Source organism: Anomaloglossus baeobatrachus, chromosome 6, assembly GCF_048569485.1.
Source record: "Anomaloglossus baeobatrachus isolate aAnoBae1 chromosome 6, aAnoBae1.hap1, whole genome shotgun sequence".
NCBI classification, from domain to species: domain Eukaryota; kingdom Metazoa; phylum Chordata; class Amphibia; order Anura; family Aromobatidae; genus Anomaloglossus; species Anomaloglossus baeobatrachus.
Genome location: NC_134358.1, coordinates 508,959,511 through 508,981,298, shown reverse-complemented (window position 1 = coordinate 508,981,298; position 21,788 = coordinate 508,959,511). Strand labels below are relative to the sequence as shown.

Below are 21,788 nucleotides of genomic sequence, written 5' to 3'. Positions count from 1 at the left end.
TCCGAAGAGCGTCAGGTCGTGCCGGGTGATGCGATTCGATAATCGTGCGAGTCATACGTTCATGTGAGCACAACCGGAGAGCCACATTCAGCTTTTGACAGGGTTGCAAGCCACATCCAGCTCCCACCCCAACCTCACAGAAGTGTCAACAACATCCTCCCTTACCGGAATAATGACATCTAAATCTTTCCATAGATATCACATTGAGGCAGTCTACCCCCATTCAGTTTTCTCACGTGAAGCGCTCCCACCATACAGTCACATCCAGATTCAAGCACCTCCTCTGACAAGTAGCATCATCCAGTCTCCATCTTAACATACTTCAATTATCTCTAAACCCCAAAGCCGCTATATGGTCATCAAACCTGCTCCTCTGTGTGGGGCGAGACCAGCAGCTAATGTGAGACACACATCATAGGCCTGCGAGCCTCATGCGGTTCCTGAGCCACAGTCTGAGAACCTCTGTAGGCTTTTATTAGTATATTTAGGAAAGCATAACAGGGATTCCTCTGGACCATATTGAAAATTGTCTTCCATGTTGGTAGAAACCTCAAATAATGGCGCCGTTGTTTGCTGTAGGTGACCACTGTCCTGTCATCAGTCTACAGGACGCTGTTAGAAAACTTTGAAACTTTTTACAAAAATAAATGTATCTCGTTGCTTTAATCCAACCTAATTGGTAATGTTTACAGCATTTATATTGTACATTAGTGCCACAGAGAGTGAGATGGTGTTCATCATGGCAGTGCTCACTCGTGAGTCATATTTTATAGCTCGGTAATAAGGGTATGACAGCAGAACCTCAGATCGATGAATGCTTGCAGTGCAGTTTGATCTCCTGCCAAAGTGGTCCTCTGAGCAAATCATAAATGATCATCTGTCATAGCAGTTTTGTCCTTGGCAAACATTCAGACAAACACTAATAGCCTACTCCTGAGAATATATATAGGTTATATGTCATCTTGTCGGTGCCATCACAACCTCACCTATGCTCATCAGATACTCTTTTGTGCTCCCTATTTTTGTCATTAGGAAATTAAATTTATTTAAAGGGTTGTCCGGTCTAAAAGGATATGTCTGCAGTTCCTTTATGTGTCACTCTATGTGACTGCAAACTCGTGAATCCCCTCAGCGCATACAGTGTGTGTGTCGCGGGCGGAGGAGGGGACGCTCTCCCACTGCTCGGGTCCGGCTGCGGCTGCTGCATCTCGACGGTGGCTCTAGCGGTAGGCCGGATCCCGGGGACTCGAGCGGCGCTCCTCGCCCGTGAGTGAAAAGGGGATTTTGATTGTGGGGCTTTTGATTGTCTGTGACGCCACCCACGGTTGGTGCAGGGAGCAGCTTTGTTGTTAGTCCTCCCCTCCGTGGGTAGGGGGTTGTTTGTCCCGGGGCCCAGTGATGGGGGTAGGGATGGTTGGTGCAGGCGGGTTACGGGGCCTGGCGAGGTGCAGGGTCGCGGGGCAGCGCAGTGCCGCACGGCACGGTGGTACTCACTCAGCCCAATGATGAAGACACAGTTCTCAGTAAAACACACGGCTGGATGGACGGGTCCCACAGGCGGCTGCGGTTGTTTCCTCCCGGCAGGTTGGTGATGACTGCCTTTCCCTGCACCTAGATACGGTAGTTGGTTCCAATGGGTTCCCACCGGTAACCCGCTCCCCGGCTTGGATGTGGCCGGAGGAGCCCCTTTTGCCCGCAGGCTCTGGCCCTGAGAAACGGTTGCCTTGGCGGTGGCGGTGTCTCCCTCACTTGGTTGGACTGTTGCCTTCTGTCGGGACTCGGTCGTTGGGAAACCCAGGAGGTTCCCTTCACTAACGGATTCGGCAACTTCACGGCGACTCCTAGCCTTGCCGGGGTCCGTAGGCCCCTGCCAGATGGTGCTGGCTTCTCTTTGTGTACCGGTCCGGTACCGCCGGGCCACCGCCCGTCCACGGTCCTTATGGTAACTCGGATAGGCCACTCCTGCAGACGGTCACCACCGTCTGCCAACCTTGCTGTCTCGCCCGGGCCACACACCCGGACGCTGTCAGTTAGTTACTCCACTACCACTTTCCGTCCTCTCACTTCCTCTCTCCAAACTAATCTGTCTGCTTTTCCCGCCTCCAGGACTGTGATCTCCTCGGTGGGCGGAGACCAACCGCCTGGCTCCACCCCCTGGTGTGGACATCAGCCCCTGGAGGAAGGCAACAAGGGTTTTGTGTCTGACTTCGGTGTGCCTGCTGGGGGTGTGGGGTGTGTTGTGTTGTTCTGTGTGGCCCCTGGCTTGTCCAGGGCGCCACATGTGCTGCAAGGATTTGCCGGTTTCTCAGCCGGGAACAACGGTCACATGACTGCAGTTGTGTGATATGCATATTCCCGGCTAGAACTCAACTAGTCAGCATGACCTCGCTCAATACAATTGTATTGAGGAAGGCTGCGCTCACTAGGCAGATGCGCCTATGAGTCAGACACGCTCCCTCCATACACTTGTATGCCCATGCCCACTAGTCGGATTCTGGCCAAGAACTTGCATATTACAGTCTCGCGACTGCCATTCCCGGCTCAGAAACAGGCAGATTCACATATAGTGACACATAGAGGGACTACAGACTTATCATTTTAGACCCGATAACCCCCATTAAAGGGAAACTAACAGCTGATATATGCTACAAAACCACAGTCAGTCTGTATAAGGCAATGACTGTAGGATTTCAGCCAGGTATCTATCCGGCAGCATTTAAGAAATAAACATACTTTGAAAGCCTCCCTATACCTGCACACAGACACCAACCTGTTAGTCCGGTGGATCTGGCTAGAATAAGTCGCCAGGAGCCCACCTGTCCAATTAGTCTCCCGGCCGCTTTCAGCGTATTTTTTTCTAAAGTGCTTCAGCATTTTAGAGTCAAACACACATGGCTGAAATCATGCAGCCAGTACCTCATACATGTAGCCCATAATTCGGGCAGCATGTATTAGATGTTGGGTTCCGTTTTTAAAAGAGTAATTATCATTTTAATTTTCGTTCTTGATAAAGAGTAAGAAATTAGGTAATGTTTTGATATATATTATTACAGAAATCCACTTTTTTTTTCTCCTCCTGGACTAATCATTCATACTTAAAATTCTTAGCTCATGGGTAAAAATCTGTCTTCAGTGAAAAGAGACTTTCTTATTACTGATAGAGGAGATGACAGTTTGTGCTCATAAAGTTCTATGGAGAACAGTAGCTGTCGTTTCAGCAAAATGTGTCTGCCTCCAGCTCCTCTCTCCTCTATAGAATTTTAAAAGCACCAACCGTCTCTTCCTCAGTAATATGATCATCTGCCTTTACTGAAAACGGATTTTACCCATGAACTGAGAGTGAAAGATCAGTCCAGGAGATGCAATGAGCAAATTTTGCTGATAAGATATATCATAAAGTTTTCATGTGTACTACTGATTTATGAAATAAAAATGAAAATGATGGTTACTCAACCCCTTCACAACATTTTGCACAAGTTTGTCATGCTCGGGAAGGGGTTCCCGCAAAATTATGTAAGGCTATGTGCCCACGGGAGCTTGTTTCTGCGGATTTTGCCGCGGAAAACCTGCGGATTTATCTGGATTTTCCAGATAAATCCGCAGGTTTCAGCAAGTACAGACACTCCCCATGTTATCCTATGGAACATGGGGAGTACTGTGTCCACGCTGCGGATACGTGCGGCTGCGGAATATGCTGCACATAACTGCATGTCAAATATTCCTGCAGCATTTCTTGCGGAAATCCCGGCCCTCCACTATGGAGATAGAGGCCGGGACGTCCGAAGGTAAATCGCATGAATATCCGCAGGTTTACCGCAGCTATTCCGCTAAAAATAGCTGCGGATGCCGGCGGGCAGCTGCGGTAAACCTGCGGCCGTACCTGCGGATATATCTGCAGGTACGAGCTCCCGTGGGCACATAGCCTAAATGTGCATTATTGCGATCATGCGGGCACAGGAGCTGTGCCCACACGGTACCCGCTGGGAGCTTGGCGTAAGTGATAACAGAGCTCAGGCTCTCACATCCAGGACCGGTGCCCACACATTAGTGAATGGAACTGTCTAATATTTTACCTGAATCACAAATTTGGGAGCTCTAGATGGAAACCCAAATGTAAGCGCTCAGGATAGAGAACAGAATAAATGTGAATTGCTTCAAAATGTTCTGTACCCAAAATTTCCACCAATAGCATTCAACTGAACCCACAAAAAAACAAGTCCCCACTCAGGTCCATCATCTGTTATTGGAAATAAAGTGGGCTTACATGATACTGGTAGCACAAAAGCTCTGGAAAAGCGCTATGCCCTCCCACCTCAGAAGGAAATCAAGTTAAATCCTCGCTCACAAATGAAAATGTTCTCCCCTCTTCTGAGCACCACAATGTACCAATACCACATTCAACTGCCACATGTTTGTTGTAGTGAGGAGGAGAGTCCACTTAATTTGTGGGGTGTGCCTCCAGAAGCACGAGCTGGGTACAATGTACTCGGCATTACAATGTACTGAGCACTACAAGGGTGTTATTTGCAATTTTTAATTCCGCAACATTCATTACGTTTGACTCGTGTGTTTTACAGAGACAAGATAGTCACTGAGCCCATAGATTAATTTTCCAGAGGGTTGTAATTTCCAATATTTGGCACTTGAGGGGATTTCTGCTGTTCTTGCACTTAAAGTGTTTCATTTTGTAGGCACAATAGCAGCTCTGCAAACGCAACTTGGTGTCTGACTATCTTCTATATTGCTTCCAGGCAATTTTGCACTCCAAAATTCAAATAATGCTTCTTCCCTTCCGAGCCCTGCCGTGCACCCAAACAGTAGTTCTCTATCCCATATGGGCTATCGCTGTACTCAGGAAAAATTGCATAACAAATTATGTGGTTCCTTTTCTCCTGTTATCCTTTGTAAAAATGAAAAAAATTGGGGCTAAAGCAATAATTTTGTGGGGAAAAAATAGCATTTTAATTTTTTCTTCCGCATCGCTTTAATTCCTGTGAAGCACCTAAAGGGTTAATAAACTTCTTGAAAGTAGTTTTGAGCACTCTGAGGGGTGCAGTTTTTTGACTGGCATCTCTTTTGGGTATTTTCTGTGACATGTCAAATTCACTTCAAATGTGATGTCCCTAAAAAAAAAAAATTGGTTTTGCTAATTTTGCTGTAAAAATGAAAACTTGCTTATAGTTTTCACCCGTCTAACGTCCTAACAAAAAGTTATGTTTCAAAAATGGTAGACCTGTGGGAAATGGTATTTATTAGTGATTTTGTGTGCTACATCTATTTGGTTTAAGGGCATAAAAATACAGAGTTCAAAAATTGCAACATTTTTTCTACAATTTTTGATATTTTCATAAATATACGCAAATCATAAAATCAAATTTTACCACTAACATGTGTCACGAAAAACAATGTTAGAATCATTGGAATATGTTGAAGCGTTCCAGAGTTATTATCACATAAATTGACACTGGTCAGGATTGTAAAATTTGGCCTGGTCGCGACGGTGAAAACAGTCTCACGGGTGAAGGGGTTAAGGGCCAGTATACCATATATGCGTCCTGTCCAAATACCAAAGGCTCCTGTAACTTTAGTAGACCACTATCATTTTACAAAAAAACTAGGAGTGCTTCCTTCAGACTACTAGATTGCATATAAAGGCCCATCAGTAATTATTATCCCTCATAATTACAGCATAGTAAATAAAATCCATCAAATAATTTGGTGTGCTGGACTTATTCAAATGGCATTTTAATCCAAGTACAGTGCCTTGAAAAACTATTCATGTCCTGTGAACTTTTCAACATTTTTATCATGTTCTACCCTGAAATTTAAATGTATTTTATTGGTGGACTTTATGATATACCAACACCAAGTAGCATTTTTTTGTGAAGTGTAAAGGAAATGATAATTGTTTTCTAAATATTTGAAAAATGTAAATATAAAAATTGTGATGTGCATTTGTATTCAGACCCCCTGAGTCAGTGCTTTGCAGGGTCACCTTTTGCTGCAATTACTGCTGCAAGTCTTTTGGGGGATGTCTCAACCAGCTTTGCACATCTTTTTTGCCTATTCCTCTTTGCAAAATTGCTGTAGCTCAGTTATATTGGATGGAGATGTCTGTGAACAGCAGTTTGTAAGTCTTTCAACAGATTCTTAATGGGATTTAGATCAAGGCTGTGACTGGGCCATTCACACATGAATATGCTTTGATCTAAACCATCCATTGTAGCTCTGGCAGGATGTTTAGGGTCGTTGTCCTGCTGGAAGTTGAACCTATGCCCCCAGTCTCAAGTCTTTTGCAGCCTTTAACAGATTTTCCCCCAATATTTCCTTGTATTTAGCTCCACACATCTTCCCATCATTTCTGACCAGCTTCCCTGCCTCTACTGTAGAAAAGCCTCCCAACAGCATGATGGTGCCACCACCATGTTGGACTGTGGGGTTGGTGGTTTCCAGGTGATGTGCAATGTTAATTTTCATATAGAATATGATGCTCATAAACCAAACTTTGGTGAGTGTGTGTGTGTGTGTGTGGGTGAGTGTGTGTGTGAGTGTGTGTGTGTGTGTGTGTGTGTCTCCTCAATAGAGCGAGGGCAATAAGACCTTTAATAGACACCTCTGGTTGCAGCTTGATCCCATGAGAATAAAAAGATGTTGAAATGTAGAACATAATTTGTGTTGACAGTTCTTATTTGTTCTCATTACAAGATATACGGATAGTTGGCAAATAATGGCCCCATATACTATTGTATTTTATTACGTTATATGATGCTTTTAGGATTCCATTCCAAAAATTGGGCCCTAGTTAGATTCCCAGTTAGCTGGTCTCTAAAACTGGATATATACAAATTCATTCACTGCTTAAGATCTTAATTCATTCATGTGAGTGTAATATTTTTGGAATATTGTATGACAAAATGCATTTTACCTCTCTACACGTTTGATGGCTATTGTGAATAAGTTCTAGTTTGCTTTTGCTTGATGTTCTTTCCATGTCTTGGCAAGTCCTGGCTCATTTAGCTCTGATAACGATAACAGACTTCCACAACATAGTGTTTATTACACAAAAGACAAAATATTAAAACATGACATTCGTTGAACTTGTGTTTTAGAAGATTATTCTGGTTTCAGAAACCCCCGAGGAGAGTAGAACACTTCTACATTTGTTAGGTTGGAAGCAGACATAATTATTTCCTCATTGTCTTCCTCCTTGTCTCCCAGGTGAGTCGTTCTGCCTGCTTAATGACGACGCAACTCATTTGCAAACTGTTACGGTCAAGAGAAGCAGCAGCGGCCGTCGATATCAGAACGTGGCCTCCGATCCTGGATACTGGTGAGAATGCTCGCTACGAAATCCGTTTTTTTTTCTTTCTTTATTTAGACATGAGTAAACTGTACTTGGATCTACAAGATTGTCAGCTGGTAATTATAATTCTGGTGTAATACACCAGTTTGGAAAATTCATAATTGATGAATTAATCCTGCATTATTGTTTCGAATTGTTTCTATATTGCACATTACTGAAATGTTAGTTGTAAAAGATTCTAGATGCTTCCTCTGTCACTGATATCAACATTACAAATCAAAAGGGTCCGTGGAGCCTCTGTTAGGAGTCTCAACACGGAAAATAGCCAGATATCCCTCCGGGAAGAACCCAGCCAAGGAGTGGCTCTTTTTAGGAGGCCACAATGCAATGCACCTAGGATTTCAATGTATTGAGCGCCCTCGCTGGCTGCCGGCAGGGTTTTCTCTGGCTGGTCTCCCCGAGATCAGTGATTGTTTTGTCTTGTTGGTCTACTAGGCATTGCTCCCACCTAGCCAGAATCCTACTCCACACTGATAAGGGGCAATACCCCGAAACAGCTTTCTGTGGATAATACCTGGCCTTGGTATTTCCATTGTCATATCTTTAAACTCGTCTAGAGCTGGATATTGACTAAAAGGGCCACTTAATATGGTGGTCTCCTAAAAAGAGCCACTCCTTCGCTAGGTCCTTTCCGGAGCGATATCTGGCTTTTTTCCGTGTCTAGACTCCTAACAGATGCTCCACGGACCCTTTTGATTTGCATACTTCCCAGGGGGAAATGCACGTAGGATTTCACTGTGTTGAGCGCCTTTGCTGGCTGCCGGTAGTGTTTTCTTTGGCTGGTCTCCCCGAGATCAGTGATTGTTTTGTCTTACTGATATCAACATTAAAGGGAACCTGTCAGGTGCAATATGAACCCAGAACCAAGAGCAGTTCTTTGTTGTATATTGCTAATCCCTGCCTAACCGTCCCTGTATACACTAGCATAGATAAAGGGATCTTTAGAAAAAGTATTTCAAAAGATCCTTTATGATATGCTAATGAAGCCAGGGACTAGTCGCAAGGGCGTTAGTTCCCTTGGCTAGTCGTCCCCCTTCATGCTAATGAATGTGCAGGGTCAGAGGCATGGTCGCTGTCACCTCTGCTGCCACTGGTGGTTTTTGGCTCAGTATGCATGATCAGAATATCCCCGGACTTCTGATCATGTGCACTAAGCCAGAATCCAGGAGTCTGACGTGGTGGCAGTAGAGAGGTGAGCGTGACCATCCTCTGATGCTTCGCATTTATTAGCATGTTAACACAGCCACGGGGGCATGCTTACATGCTAAGGGGTCCAAGTAGCCAAGGGAAATAACGCCTTTGCAACAATTCCCTGACTTCATTAGCATATCTATAGGATCTTTAGAAATACTTTTTCTAAAGATCCCCTTATCTACGCTAGGACTATTGGGCAGGGATTAGAAATATGCACCCAGAACGGCTCTTGGTTCTGGGTGTATACAGGACCTGACAGGTTCCCTTTAAATCTTGGAGCCAGATGTTGGAGGAGCAGATAAGAGGAGAGCAAAGAAGGAAATCCTGCAGGGTCTGGAGATTACTAATGGGGTGGTGGTTGGATCTGAGGCAAGAGATGTATGAAGGGAACAGGTTATGTACAGCCTTGTAAGGCCAAGTTCAGATCACGTTTTTTGCCAGTGGCTCTGTCGGGGCTTCCATGTGAAGCTCTGAAAAATGAAATTCAGTTCTATCCACCTATTGGGCCATTGACTTAAGGAGACGGAGTCACTGGGAGCGCTGTCTGACCTAATTTTTGGCGGTGTCAACCTTTGTAAGGTGAGCAGAAGAACTCAGTCAACCAAATTTTTGGGGGCTTCTCAAAAAGGTGGGCATTGACGAAAATGAGGTCAGACAGAGCACAACGTGACTCCTTCCGCTTCATTAAAGTCAACTGCCCATTTGGTGAATCTACCTGAATCACATTTGTTAGTGGCTTTTTTTTCATGTGGCTAAAATGTGAGGTAAACATAACCTACGTCATTGTTAGTAGCCAGTCAAGAGGTTGACGAGGAAAGTAACTGAGGGGAGAAGAGCAATAACCAGGTTCTTGTAGTGATCTGGGCAGGGGGAGATGACCACGTACTAACATTTTAGATAACTCATTGTTTAGGAAACCACAAAATTGTTTGGAGCTGGATGGTTTGGTAAAGGGCTTGGATGTATAATTTGAAAGATGGGCCGAGTAAAGGTTTTACTTAAGTCAGCAGATTTGTGAGACTGTGGAAGCTGTGGGTCCATTAATAGTAATTGCTTTGATAGTGATTAAACTGTAATGCATTTTAATATGCCCTCCCTCGTCCCAGACCATTAGGACTTTGAGTCAGTTGACCGATGGACAACATGATTCTTGGGGATCTTTTTTCCTTCCTTGGTTTGGCAAAAGAAAAAAAACTGCACTGGTTATTCTGTGTGACTCTAGACCAGGAGCCATTCTGAGCCGGGGCCTTTGGTCGCTGTGTAGTTGCAGTTGCGGCCTCGCTGGTGACTTTGATAATGCTGTTTTTTTAATGTAATGTGTTGTTGAGATTTTTTGTGTGCTAATTAATATTTAATAGATGTAACCACATGGATTTACATCTGTTTTGTCTAGCAAACATCAGGATGCTAGATCTCCATAAATAACACATACATCATAAGCCGTGAAGCAATGATATTTGTGTTTGTCTGGTACAAACATCCGTCAGTAAATGGCATACATATTTTCCTCTTACATATAGGCAGACAGTTTCATTATTTTCAGGTTTAATAATTTTGCAATTTTGTATGGGTCAAAGGCTCTGGTGTCGATTCACTAAGGGTATGTGCGCACTAGGCGTTTTTTTCACGCTGCGTTTTTATGTGCGTTTTTGTCTCAAAAAACGCACCCGCGGCTAAAAAACGCGACAAAAACGCATGCGTTTTTGCCGCGATTTGGTGCGTTTTTTGCTGCGTTTTTGCTCACTGCGTTTTTAATCAGTGCACAATGCCATTAAAGATTGTTGATGAAAAAAAAGGAAAAAAAAAAGGTCTGATGTCATTTCCTTCTTCAAAATGTTCATTGTATGCAGGAGAGCAGACAGCTGCAGAACTTGTGTATGCAGGAGAGCAGACAGCAGCTGGAGAACTACAAGGCTCAGCATCCTCCATTCACTAGTGTATGCAGGAGAGCAGACAGCAGCTGCAGAACTACAAGGCTCAGCATCCTCCATTCACTAGTGTGCAGTTTTTTGCCCAAAAAGAAAAAAAAAATGACATGGGCTTCGCCATATTTTTGTATGCTAGCCGGGTACAGCAGGCAGGTACGGGCTGCCCCCAACCCCCAGCTGCCTATTTGTACCCGGCTGGGAACCAAAAATATAGAGAAGCCCTTTTTTTTAATTATTTCATGAATTTCATGAAATAATTAAAAAAAAAAAATGACGTGAGCTTCGCCTAATTTTTGAGTCCAGCCGGGTACAACTAGGCAGCTGGGGATTGGAATCCACAGTGCAGGGTGCCCAAGCTTTCTGGGCACCCCCACTGCGAATTGCAGTCCCGCAGCCACCCCAGAAAATGGCGCTTTCATAGAAGCGCCATCTTCTGGCGCTGTATCCAACTCTTCCAGCTGCCCTGAAGCCGGGTGGCTAGCTAGGTAATAATGGAGTTAGGGCTAGCTGTATATTATCAGCTAGCCCTAAGCCCGAAATTCATGGTGTCACGCCAATATTAGACATGGCCACCATGAATTTCTAGTAATGATAAAAAAAAAAAACACAACACAGAAAAATATTTTTATTAGAAATAAAAACACAACACAATTAGTGACTCCATCTTTATTGAAATAAACCCCCCTCCGCAGTAATCCTGGGTTAGGGTCCCGCGACGTCCAATCCGGATCCAATATCATCTGATCGGTTTGCTGGAAGGCATACCGATCAGATGATCTGTCAGGATCAAGTGCCTGAATCCCATCACACATCAGCTGATTGTATAAAAGCCGGTTATACAATCAGCAGATGCATCGGTGCAAAAAAAAAAAAAATTAATACTCACTTATGTGCTGTGCTGATGACCGGCAGCTCCTGGAGCGATCGATTGGACAGGAGTCTGATCCTGTCCGATCGCTGCAGGAGCTGCCGGTAATCGGGGATGAAGTCTCCTGACGGCAGGATCAGCTGATAGCCGGCCGGGCGCGAAAAAGACGGCGAGACTACGATCAGCTGATGCGTCAGGTGACTGCATCAGGTGATCCACCGCCAGGTCCTGCAAGCAAGGTCCTGCCCCGGGGAGACTGCACACAGCCAGAGCGGCGGTACCGGGACAGGAGGTGGGAGCGGGCATGGCACCGGGACCCTGCAGACAGGTGAGTATATATGACATTTTTTTTTTTCTACTGTTCACTTTTGTTTTTGCCGCTGCCTCCACCTCCCGCCCAGACATGGCGCCGCACGGAGCTGACATGGCACCGGACGGGAGGTGGACGCAGCGGTGACGGTACCGGGAGGATTCCTGCTTCTGTGTTTACCAACAGAAGGAATCCTCTTCCTGTACACGTCACTATACTGCCCACCCCTTGCGTTTATAGCTGCGTTTTTAGTCATAGAAACGCGGCTATATGCGTTTTTCATTGCGTTGTTGAACATCTCATTGAACTCAATGGGTGAAAAACGCAGAAATAATTGACATGCTGCATTTTTGTGGTCACCACAAAAACGCAGCTACAAAAAAACGCTGTGTGCGAACAGCACTTCTGAAAACCCATAGACATTGCTGGGGAAGCAATGTCACTGCGTTTTCAGCACAAAAACGCGGTAAAAACCGCCGCTAAAAACGCGGCAAAAACGCCTAGTGCGCACAAGGCCTAAGACTGGCATTGTGCATGCTACGTGACAATGCGCTCACCGGTGTATGATGCCCCGCCACTAAATGAAGTTGGTGCATCTTCTCAGTGGTGTGCACCTTGCCAGAAATGCTACTATAGTCAGCCCTGGCTTCTCCCCAGTTGCAGGTGCTGCTTTAAACCTGATGTAAAAACGACAAAAGTTACAGCGTTTTTGCGCATCTCCATGTTGCGCAAAATCTTTGCAACTTTTCAAGTGTTTTACAACAGTTTTCCACCTGCAACTTTCTAAACTCATACTGGACCATTTGACTATTTGGATCTTGTTATCTGGATTTAGTGGTATAATCAAAGACATGCATTTTGGGGGGGGGATAGGGTTGCTTTATTGAGATACTTGAGGAGAAATCATGCTTCCCCCGAACTAGCCCTTTTTACCATATCAGATATGAGCGGCATGGTGGCTCAGTGGTTAGCACTGCAGTCTTGCAGCGCTGGGGTCCTGGGTTCGAATCCCACCAAGGACACCATCTGCAAGGAGTTTGTATGTTCTCCCCGTGTTTGCGTGGGTTTCCTCCGGGTACTCCGGTTTACTCCCATACTCCAAAGACATACAGATAGGGAATTTAGATTGTGAGCCCCAATGGGGACAGTGTTCCTGATGTATGTAAAGCGCTGCGGAATATGTTAGCGCTATATAAAAAGAAAAAAAAGAAAAAGAAAAAAAGATATGAGACAGAAGTCTAATATGCATTTGAGGAACATTGTGTTCAGTATTCGGTCTGCCATTTTGACTGGCCTCCAAAGCTAACTGTAGAAGAATATTAAAGCGAATCGATCAGCAGGCTTGTGTTATGTAATCTGAGAGCAGAAAGATGTAGGGGCAGAGCCCACAGTACAGAAATTTCTTACTTTCTACGCTGTGGGGTTTTTTTTTTCAATAAAATCAGTGTTTTATCAGCAGGATATTATCACTAGAGAACAAACTGTACCTCTTTGCCAAAACACTCCCCACCTGCACTGATAAGCTTCTGTCAATTGACATTGTACCCAAAAGCTGCCAATAAATGGTATGGATAAGGTTATACAGGGTTCTGCAGTCTGAGTAGTGCTGAATCTGCAGTAAAAAAAAAAAAACAAAACTGTGATTCTCTCCTGACTGCTGCTCCCAGTAAACTAAGTGCATTTGAACCTCCAGACAATGGACACTGGTTACTATGAAGCTGTTTATTATTGGTGGAATTATAGCAACGACAAAGTAGTTCAACTAGGATTTTTCTTCTGGAAGTTTATAAGGCCTTATACACTATACATCATAATGTCGACACAGTGACTCTTAGGCCCGTTTTACACGTCAGTGAAAAATACAGACGTTCTTCACTGACGTTTAAAACACGCACATGTCCCTCCGTGTTCCGTGATTCACGGAACATGTGGGTTGTCCATGTGCAATCCGTGATCCGTGATTGCATATGGACATTACTCACCTGCCTTCGCTCCTGCTGTCCATGGTGCTGAATTCCTCGGGTCTCCAGCGTCCGCCCACCGCTCTCAGCAGCTGCTTCCTGGTCGTGTTTTCCTGCTCTCATGAATATTCATGAGCCAGGCAGAAACTGCAGAGAGCGGAGCAGGCAGAGCGAATCGCAGGCAAGATAAGTTGAAAATATTTAATATTTAATATGGCCGTGATTTTCAGGTACGTGTTTCACTGATCACACACGGATCACACCATAGTGTGGTCTGTGGGTCATCAGTGATGCCAGAAAAAAACTGACTTGTGGCATGCACGCTGCACGGAGACACCTTCAGTGAAAAATCACTGATGTGTGAGCAGACCCATTGATTATAATGGGTCTGCGTATGTCAGTGATTCTGGTACGTTTTAAAAAAAGCACAAACGTACCAGAATCACTGACGTGTGAAAGGGGCCTTATTCATTCTCGTCTTCACCACTGAAGCTCTTTGTTATTCAGTCATACTCTCACTAAACTCTGCCCTCTACAATCTTTCCTGAATACTGCAGCCAGGCTTATATTTATGACCAACCTTTACACTGATGCCTCCACCATGTGCCAGTCATTTTATGGATTCCCAATCTACTTTTTTTTAAATCAAACAAATTTTACTAGGCACAATATAGTCATAACAGATCATGGCATCATCAGAATACAATATATATCAAGGTTAACAATATCTAATATATAAAGCTCAGTGTATGTATTTATGTGTGTGTGTGTGTATGTATGTATATATTTATGTAAAATAAAGTAATCCACACCGTCGCATTTACAATCACGAAATTTTGCACAGACGCCTCATGTGACCCAGGGAGCATCATAGACTATGTTTTGACAGAAAAATTTAACCCCGTGCCTTACAGTTAGTCTCTAAAATCCTGCCGCCATTAAACTGAATGGAGGTGGGAGCTATAGGCTATTAATAGCAATTGTCAGTGGTTGCTATAGGAACAAAATAAACTGTTAGTTGAAGCTTATGCGTGAGGTTATATGATGTCGGTGGAGAGATGGATAGAGAGACAGAAAAAGACAGAAAGACAGAGACAGCCGGGCAAAGAGACAGCCGGGCAAAGAGACAGCCGGGCAAAGAGACAGCCGGGCAAAGAGACAGCCGGGCAAAGAGACAGCCGGGCAAAGAGACAGCCGGGCAAAGAGACAGACCTTGAAAGAGAAAAGGTGGCTTTACACACTGCAACATCGCAAACGACATCGCTGTAACATCACCGGTTTTGTGACGTTACAGCGACCTCCCCAGCGACATTGCAGTGTGTAAAACACATCAGCGACCTGGCCCCTGCTGTGAAGTTGTGATCGCTACAAATCGTTCAGGACCATTCCTAGGTCCTTTGTTTCCCGCTGTGCAGCATGCATCGCTAGAAAGTTTCAGTGTGTAAAGGGGACTTTACAGCGACTTCCCTTTCAAATAGCAGCTTTGACACGTCCCCAACAACCAGCTAGGTCGCTCTGCAGGTCCGGATCGCTGTTGCGTCGTTGGCCAGGTTTGCCTGTTTGACAGCTCACCAGAGACTTTGTAGCGATCCCGGCCAGGTTGAGATCGCAGGTTGGATCGCTAGAAAGTCTCAGTGTGTAAACCCAGCTAAAGACCTGGAAAGAGACAGACCTGGAAAGAGACAGACCTGGAAAGAGACAGACCGGGCAAAGAGATAGACCTGGAAAGAGACAGACCTGGAAAGAGACAGACCTGGAAAGAGACAGACCTGGAAAGAGATAGACTGGCAAAGAGACAGACCTGGAAAGAGACAGACCTGGAAAGAGACAGACCTGGAAAGAGACAGCCGGGGAAAGAGACAGCCCTGGAAAGAGACAGCCCTGGAAAGAGACAGCCCTGGAAAGAGACAGCCGGGCAAAGAGACGACCTGGAAAGAGACAGACCTGGCCAAGAGACAGCCGGGGAAAGAGACAGACCTGGAAAGAGACAGACCAAGACAGACGGAAAAGAGACAGACCAAGACAGACGAAAAAGAGACAGACCAAGACAGACGGAAAAGAGACAGACCAAGACAGACGGAAAAGAGACAGACCAAGACAGACGGAAAAGAGACAGACCAAGACAGACGGAAAAGAGACAGACCAAGACAGACGGAAAAGAGACAGACCAAGACAGACGGAAAAGAGACAGACCAAGACAGACGGAAAAGAGACAGACCAAGACAGACGGAAAAGAGACAGACCAAGACAGATGGAAAAGAGACAGACCAAGACAGACGGAAAAGAGACAGACCAAGACAGACGGAAAAGAGACAGACGGGGAATGAGACAAACACCGAGATAGAAATAGTCAGACAGAGACATAGACACAGACAGACAAGGAGAGAGACAGACAGACAGCGACACACAGACAGAGACTGGGAGAGAGACAGAGAGATAGTTACTATCCCGGGCAACGCCCAGGTACTACAGCTAGTTCTTTATATAACTAAAAACAGCCCATCCCTTTTACCCCCCCGTCCCACTATCCCCTTACAGGGAACCTGTCAGGTCCCATATGCGTTCTGACCTACAAGCAGTGTGATATGTGGCCTAGAAACCCCTTTCTACCCATCCCTGTGTTTGTAATATTGTGTGATATGAAAGTATAAAAAAAGTTTGAATACTTATATGTTCCCTATATAAATGATTATAGGCACTAGTTGCTTCACCCCGTGTGCGTTTGCCTGCTTTCCGTGGTATCACGCACCTTTGGGCGTGATGCCATGAATTTACACGAGTGACATCACCATCGCTACTTGAGACACCATTCTCGCAGCCTTGTTATCCAGGTGCTTGCTTCTCGGCTTCAGACGCGCTTTGCGTATGGTCGGAACCGCATGAGTCTTCTGATCATGCGCAGTGTGCGTCTGAAGCCGAGAAGCAAGTATCCGGATAACAAGACTGCGAAAATGATAAGCGCGCACGCGTGGAATCTCAAGGAGCGACGGTGCGTCACTCATGTAAATCCATAGTATCACACTCACAGGGGTGTGATACCACGGAAAGCATGCAAACACCCACGGGGCGATGAGACGCTCTGGGGACTAGACTCTCTGATCATTTACATAGGGAACATGCAAGTAATAAAACTTTTTTTTTTTCATACATTCATATTACACAATATTACAACACAGGGATGGGTAGGAAGGGGTTACTAGGCCACACATCACCCCGCTTGTAGGTCAGAGCAGATCGCTGGTAAGCTCATCAGAAACCACAGAAGGACTTCAGATCCACTCACCTCATTGGTTACCGAACTTAGGAATGGCCCTCTTTATTTATTTATTTATTTATATATTTATATACATATATATATATATATATATATATATATATATATATATATATTTTAATGGAGAAAAGAATATATATATATATATATATATATATATATATATTCTTTTCTCCATTAAAATAGTATTATTTAGGCTGGCAATTATCTCGGACATCCCAGGTGGGCTAGCGGCCAACAACAAGTGTCTAGCAATCGTTTTCCTAGTCTGATACAGAATTTTTCGATTATTGCCAGTTGTGTAGCAGCAGGGCCTACCTCCTCTCCTACTACTTCCAAGATACCCAATTTCGGGCTCAAGTGAATATCGACATTGAATACTCTCTCTATCAAGTTGCCTATCTCTTCTCGAAGCAGTTAAATAGGAGCACGGCCAGAACATATGAAGCAAATCTGCGCCCTCTCTGCTGCACCTCTGACATTTATCGTCAGTTCGAAGTTTCATTTTAAATAACGCTTTTGGGGTTCTGTAGACCCTGTGGACCAGAGATAGTTGCGACCTTTTCTGGGTCGTATTAATGGAAAAGTGCTTTAATGGAGTTTAGAATACTTTCCCATTCGTCCGCGGTAATAGGACCAACATCTTTCTCCCACTTTAATCTTGTGCTGCCCATAGGGTCCCCCAAGAGCAAGGAGTTCTACAATAAGGACATGATTCCCTTTGTAGCATTAGACTTTAATACACTTTTCAAGATCCCACTGTGTGAACAGACAAGTCTGTTGTATGCCTCTGAATTTCTATGGTATACCTCAATTGTAAGTACTTGAAAAATTCAGAGTTCGGCAGACAATAGTCCTGCTTCAGCTGTTCAAATAAGCGGAACTATTCATCCGAACAAAGCTGGTACACCCATCTCAAGCCCACCCTCCTCCATTCTCCAAACCCCTCCAATTTGCCAATCCAGTTTAGCCAATTGGGGTACACCTTGTCACGATGGGATAGCTTTTACACTTTTTTGATCAAAAACAATGCTAAGTACCCTGTGCTATTTATATGTGCTATTACTATATACCTACTGCTAATATATGCTAATTTTGCTTCTGTGTTAGGCTGCTTTCACACATCCGTTTTTTCCTGTGCGGCACAATCCGGCACTTTGCAGAAAAAACGCAACTGTTTTTTTTTACTGCCGGTTGCGTTTTTTTTCGCATAGACTTACATTAGCGCCGTATTGTGCCGCATGGGCTTGCGTTGTGTCCGGTTTTTGACGCATGCGGAAGATTTAGCCAATGCGGCGGCTGGATAGAACGTTGCCTTGCACGTTTTTTTGTCCGGCAAAAAAAAAACCGCATTGCGCCGCATCTGGCCAATACGGCGCAATTTGCAATGCATGCCTATGGACGCCACATGCGGCATCCCGCGGCAAAAAAACGCATCCGGCTGCCGCATGCGGTGTTTTCCACTGCGCATGCTCAGTAGCAAGCCGCAAGCGGCAAAAAATGGACGGGCCGCATGTAAAAAACGTAAGCAAAGGATGCGGTATTGTCGCTGCTACCATTGCATAGGTTTTAGAGCCGGATTGGGCGGCTCTGCTAAAACCGGAGGTGTGAAAGCAGCCTAAGGTTTTGTCCACTTTATAGTAAAATAGTAAAATCAATGGTATCGTTCAAAACTACAAATCACCCAGCGAAAAACTGCCCTTTGTACAGCTATGGTATGGGGAAGAATAAGCAAAAATGAAAAATTATCCCGGAAAGAAAGCGTTAAAGTGGGGTTATTTCCGTCATCCCACCATATGTTTACTACTTCTATCAATTATCATTATATCTGAGGTGCCCGTTATTTAGCGTACTGCTGATGGTATTTTTAGGCCCATTTCCTATCTCTTTTTTTTTTTTTATTTTCTTTCCTGTAATTATGTGAACTCGTTGCCTATTGTCAGGGGAGCCCGTGCGCAGCATTCTGGAATTTGCATTACTTACTCTTTCCTCTATAGATTTTCAATAATAGTTTGGTTATTTTTGCAAATATAATTACACAGCAGCAAGTGGTAAAAGTCATCTTACACAGATATCCTGCCCTGGGCTGTGGGTCATGTTTTACAGAAGCAGCTGGAGACAAATTAATGAAAAAACCAATGCTCTAAAATCAGTTTAAACATTTGTGTAATTATATTTTACAATTGTGGTTTCCATTCACTTTATTACTGAGCTAATGGTGGACGGGGCACTAACTGTGTGATGAGCGCTGTATGCTGCGCATCCATTGGAGTGTATCAATGTAGCCTATATGTGGTGTATGGGCCTGTATTCTGCTCTTATGTAATATCTGTCGGTCCGGTGTCCCATAGAGCAAGTCTATACATACTAGATGTATGCGAATATATGAAGTAACCAAAGATCTCTGTGTCACGCAACGTCCCAAGATCTGCCCGTTGGAGCCACATTTTGATACCGGCTGATAACTAGATTTTATATATGAAATGTTTGAAATTGTTTTCTTGATTAATTTTTGGAAATAAAAGTCACATCTTCTTCTGTACATAGGAGTAAAAGTTATGCTTACTGCTGATCTCTTATTAATTTGTAATGTTATTGTTTTTATTTTTTTAAGATGATTTGCCAAAGAAAAGACCATCCCAAATCTACAAACCCTCAGACCCAGAGACATTGGCTTACCTTGATTTTAGTGTATCTACAACTGGAATGCTTGCTGGGGTGAAGGTACGTCCGGCTATTATATGTGTGTGCACATTCATTTCCAGACTTTTTCACCTGAAGGGGGCCCAGTGGTCTTCTGATCCAGCAGCTGAACCCCCCGCGAGCTGACAATATCATTGTAAGATTGTAACTATTATATTTCAAGCATAAAATTACGTACCGGTATGTACCGGATAGGGAACATGTCGCCAGATTTGTCACTTATACGCTGCAGCCACCACCAGTAAGCTCTTATATACATCATTTTAGAATATGCAGTCTGGTCCGATGTGCATCGCTGGTCTTGGTCTGACGCCTCCTCTCTTCCTTCCATCGCTCTCTTCCTTTCATCGCTCGCCTCCTTCCATCGCTCTCCTCCTTCCATCGCTCTCCTCCTTCCATCGCTCTCCTCCTTCCATCGCTCTCCTCCTTCCATCGCTCTCCTCCTTCCATCGCTCTCCTCCTTCCATCGCTCTCCTCCTTCCATCGCTCTCTTCCTTCCATCGCTCGCCTCCTTCCATCGCTATCCTCCTTCCATCGCTCTCCTCCTTCCATCGCTCTCCTCCTTCCATCGCTCTCCTCCTTCCATCGCTCTCCTCCTTCCATCGCTCTCCTCCTTCCATCGCTCTCCTCCTTCCATCGCTCTCCTCCTTCCATCGCTCTCCTCCTTCCATCGCTCTCCTCCTTCCATCGCTCTCCTCCTTCCATCGCTCTCCTCCTTCCATCGCACTCCTCCTTCCATCGCTCTCCTCCTTCCATCGCTCTCCTCCTTCCATCGCTCTCCTCCTTCCATCGCTCTCTTCCTTCCATCGCTCTCCTCCTTCCATCGCTCTCCTCCTTCCATCGCTCTCCTCCTTCCATCGCTCTCCTCCTTCCATCGCTCTCCTCCTTTCATCGCTCTCCTCCTTTAATCGCTCTCCTCCTTTCATCGCTCTCCTCCTTTCATCGCTCTCCTCCTTTCATCGCTCTTCTCCTTCCATCGCTCTCCTCCTTCCATCGCTCTCCTCCTTTCATCGCTCTCCTCCTTTCATCGCTCTCCTCCTTCCATCGCTCTCCTCCTTTCATCGCTCTCCTCCTTTCATCGCTCTTCTCCTTCCATCGCTCTCCTCCTTCCATCGCTCTCCTCCTTTCATCGCTCTCCTCCTTTCATCGCTCTCCTCCTTCCATCGCTCTCCTCCTTTCATCGCTCTCCTCCTTTCATCGCTCTCCTCCTTCCATCGCTCTCCTCCTTCCATCGCTCTCCTCCTTCCATCGCTCTCCTCTTTCCATCGCTCTCCTCTTTCCATCGCTCTCCTCTTTCCATCGCTCTCCTCCTTTCATCGCTCTCCTCCTTTCATCGCTCTCCTCCTTTCATCGCTCTCCTCCTTTCATCGCTCTCCTCCTTTCATCGCTCTCCTCCTTTCATCGCTCTCCTCCTTTCATCGCTCTCCTCCTTCCATCGCTCGCCTCCTTCCATCGCTCGCCTCCTTCCATCGCTCGCCTCCTTCACAGCTCTGTGTGGATGATGTGTTCTACGTCATCCACAGAGGGCCGCCATTGCGCTCTTGCGCACATGCACTTCTTTCTGCCCTGCTGTGGGCAGAGCAAAATACTGTAATGCTCAGACTCGGGGAAAGGTCAAAGACTGCCCGCTCATATGCGCTACAATACTTTGATCTTCCCTCAGCATGGTAGACCGAAGTGCATGTGCATAGGAGCACAATCTAGGGCTCTGTCTCATCCACACAGAGCTGGGAAGGAGGATGGCGATGGAATGAGGAGAGAAGGCGCCAGACCGAGACCAGCGAAGCCTGTTATGATCCAGAACCATGGAAGATCACAATAGATCATTGGCAAAAAAGGTGACAAGAGCATTGGCAACTAATCTGGCCGCCATCCCCTTACTAACCATCAACACTAAAAGTAGCTGAGGGGTGAACTAACATCCTATGCACCACGAACCCAGTCGAAGAACTAGCTATCCTAAAAAAAGGAAAGATGAATAACTCTCTGCCTCAGAAATAGACCGGAAAAGGTATAGCAAGCCCCCCACATTCAAAGACTACGGTTATATAGGAAAATACAATACACAGATGGATGATAGGATTACCAAAGGTGAGGCCCCACTGACTAAATAGGAAAGGATAGGAAAGGGGCTGATGGTGGCCAGAGAAAAACCCTACAAAAACCCAAATACCTGATAGTACAAAA

At 45.2% G+C, this 21,788-nt stretch overlaps 1 protein-coding gene across 8 annotated transcripts in view; it reads left to right on the top strand.

The window, feature by feature from the left end:
- Positions 1 to 21,788, top strand: part of DIP2C (disco interacting protein 2 homolog C) — a 655,955-nt gene that overhangs the window by 554,560 nt on the left and 79,607 nt on the right. For all 8 annotated transcript variants that reach the window (XM_075315465.1, XM_075315466.1, XM_075315463.1 and 5 more), the window contains 2 exons: positions 7,219 to 7,330; positions 19,513 to 19,622. In XM_075315465.1, coding sequence (XP_075171580.1) covers positions 7,219 to 7,330; positions 19,513 to 19,622 — 222 coding nt within the window. The remainder of the gene's footprint in view (positions 1 to 7,218; positions 7,331 to 19,512; positions 19,623 to 21,788) is intronic.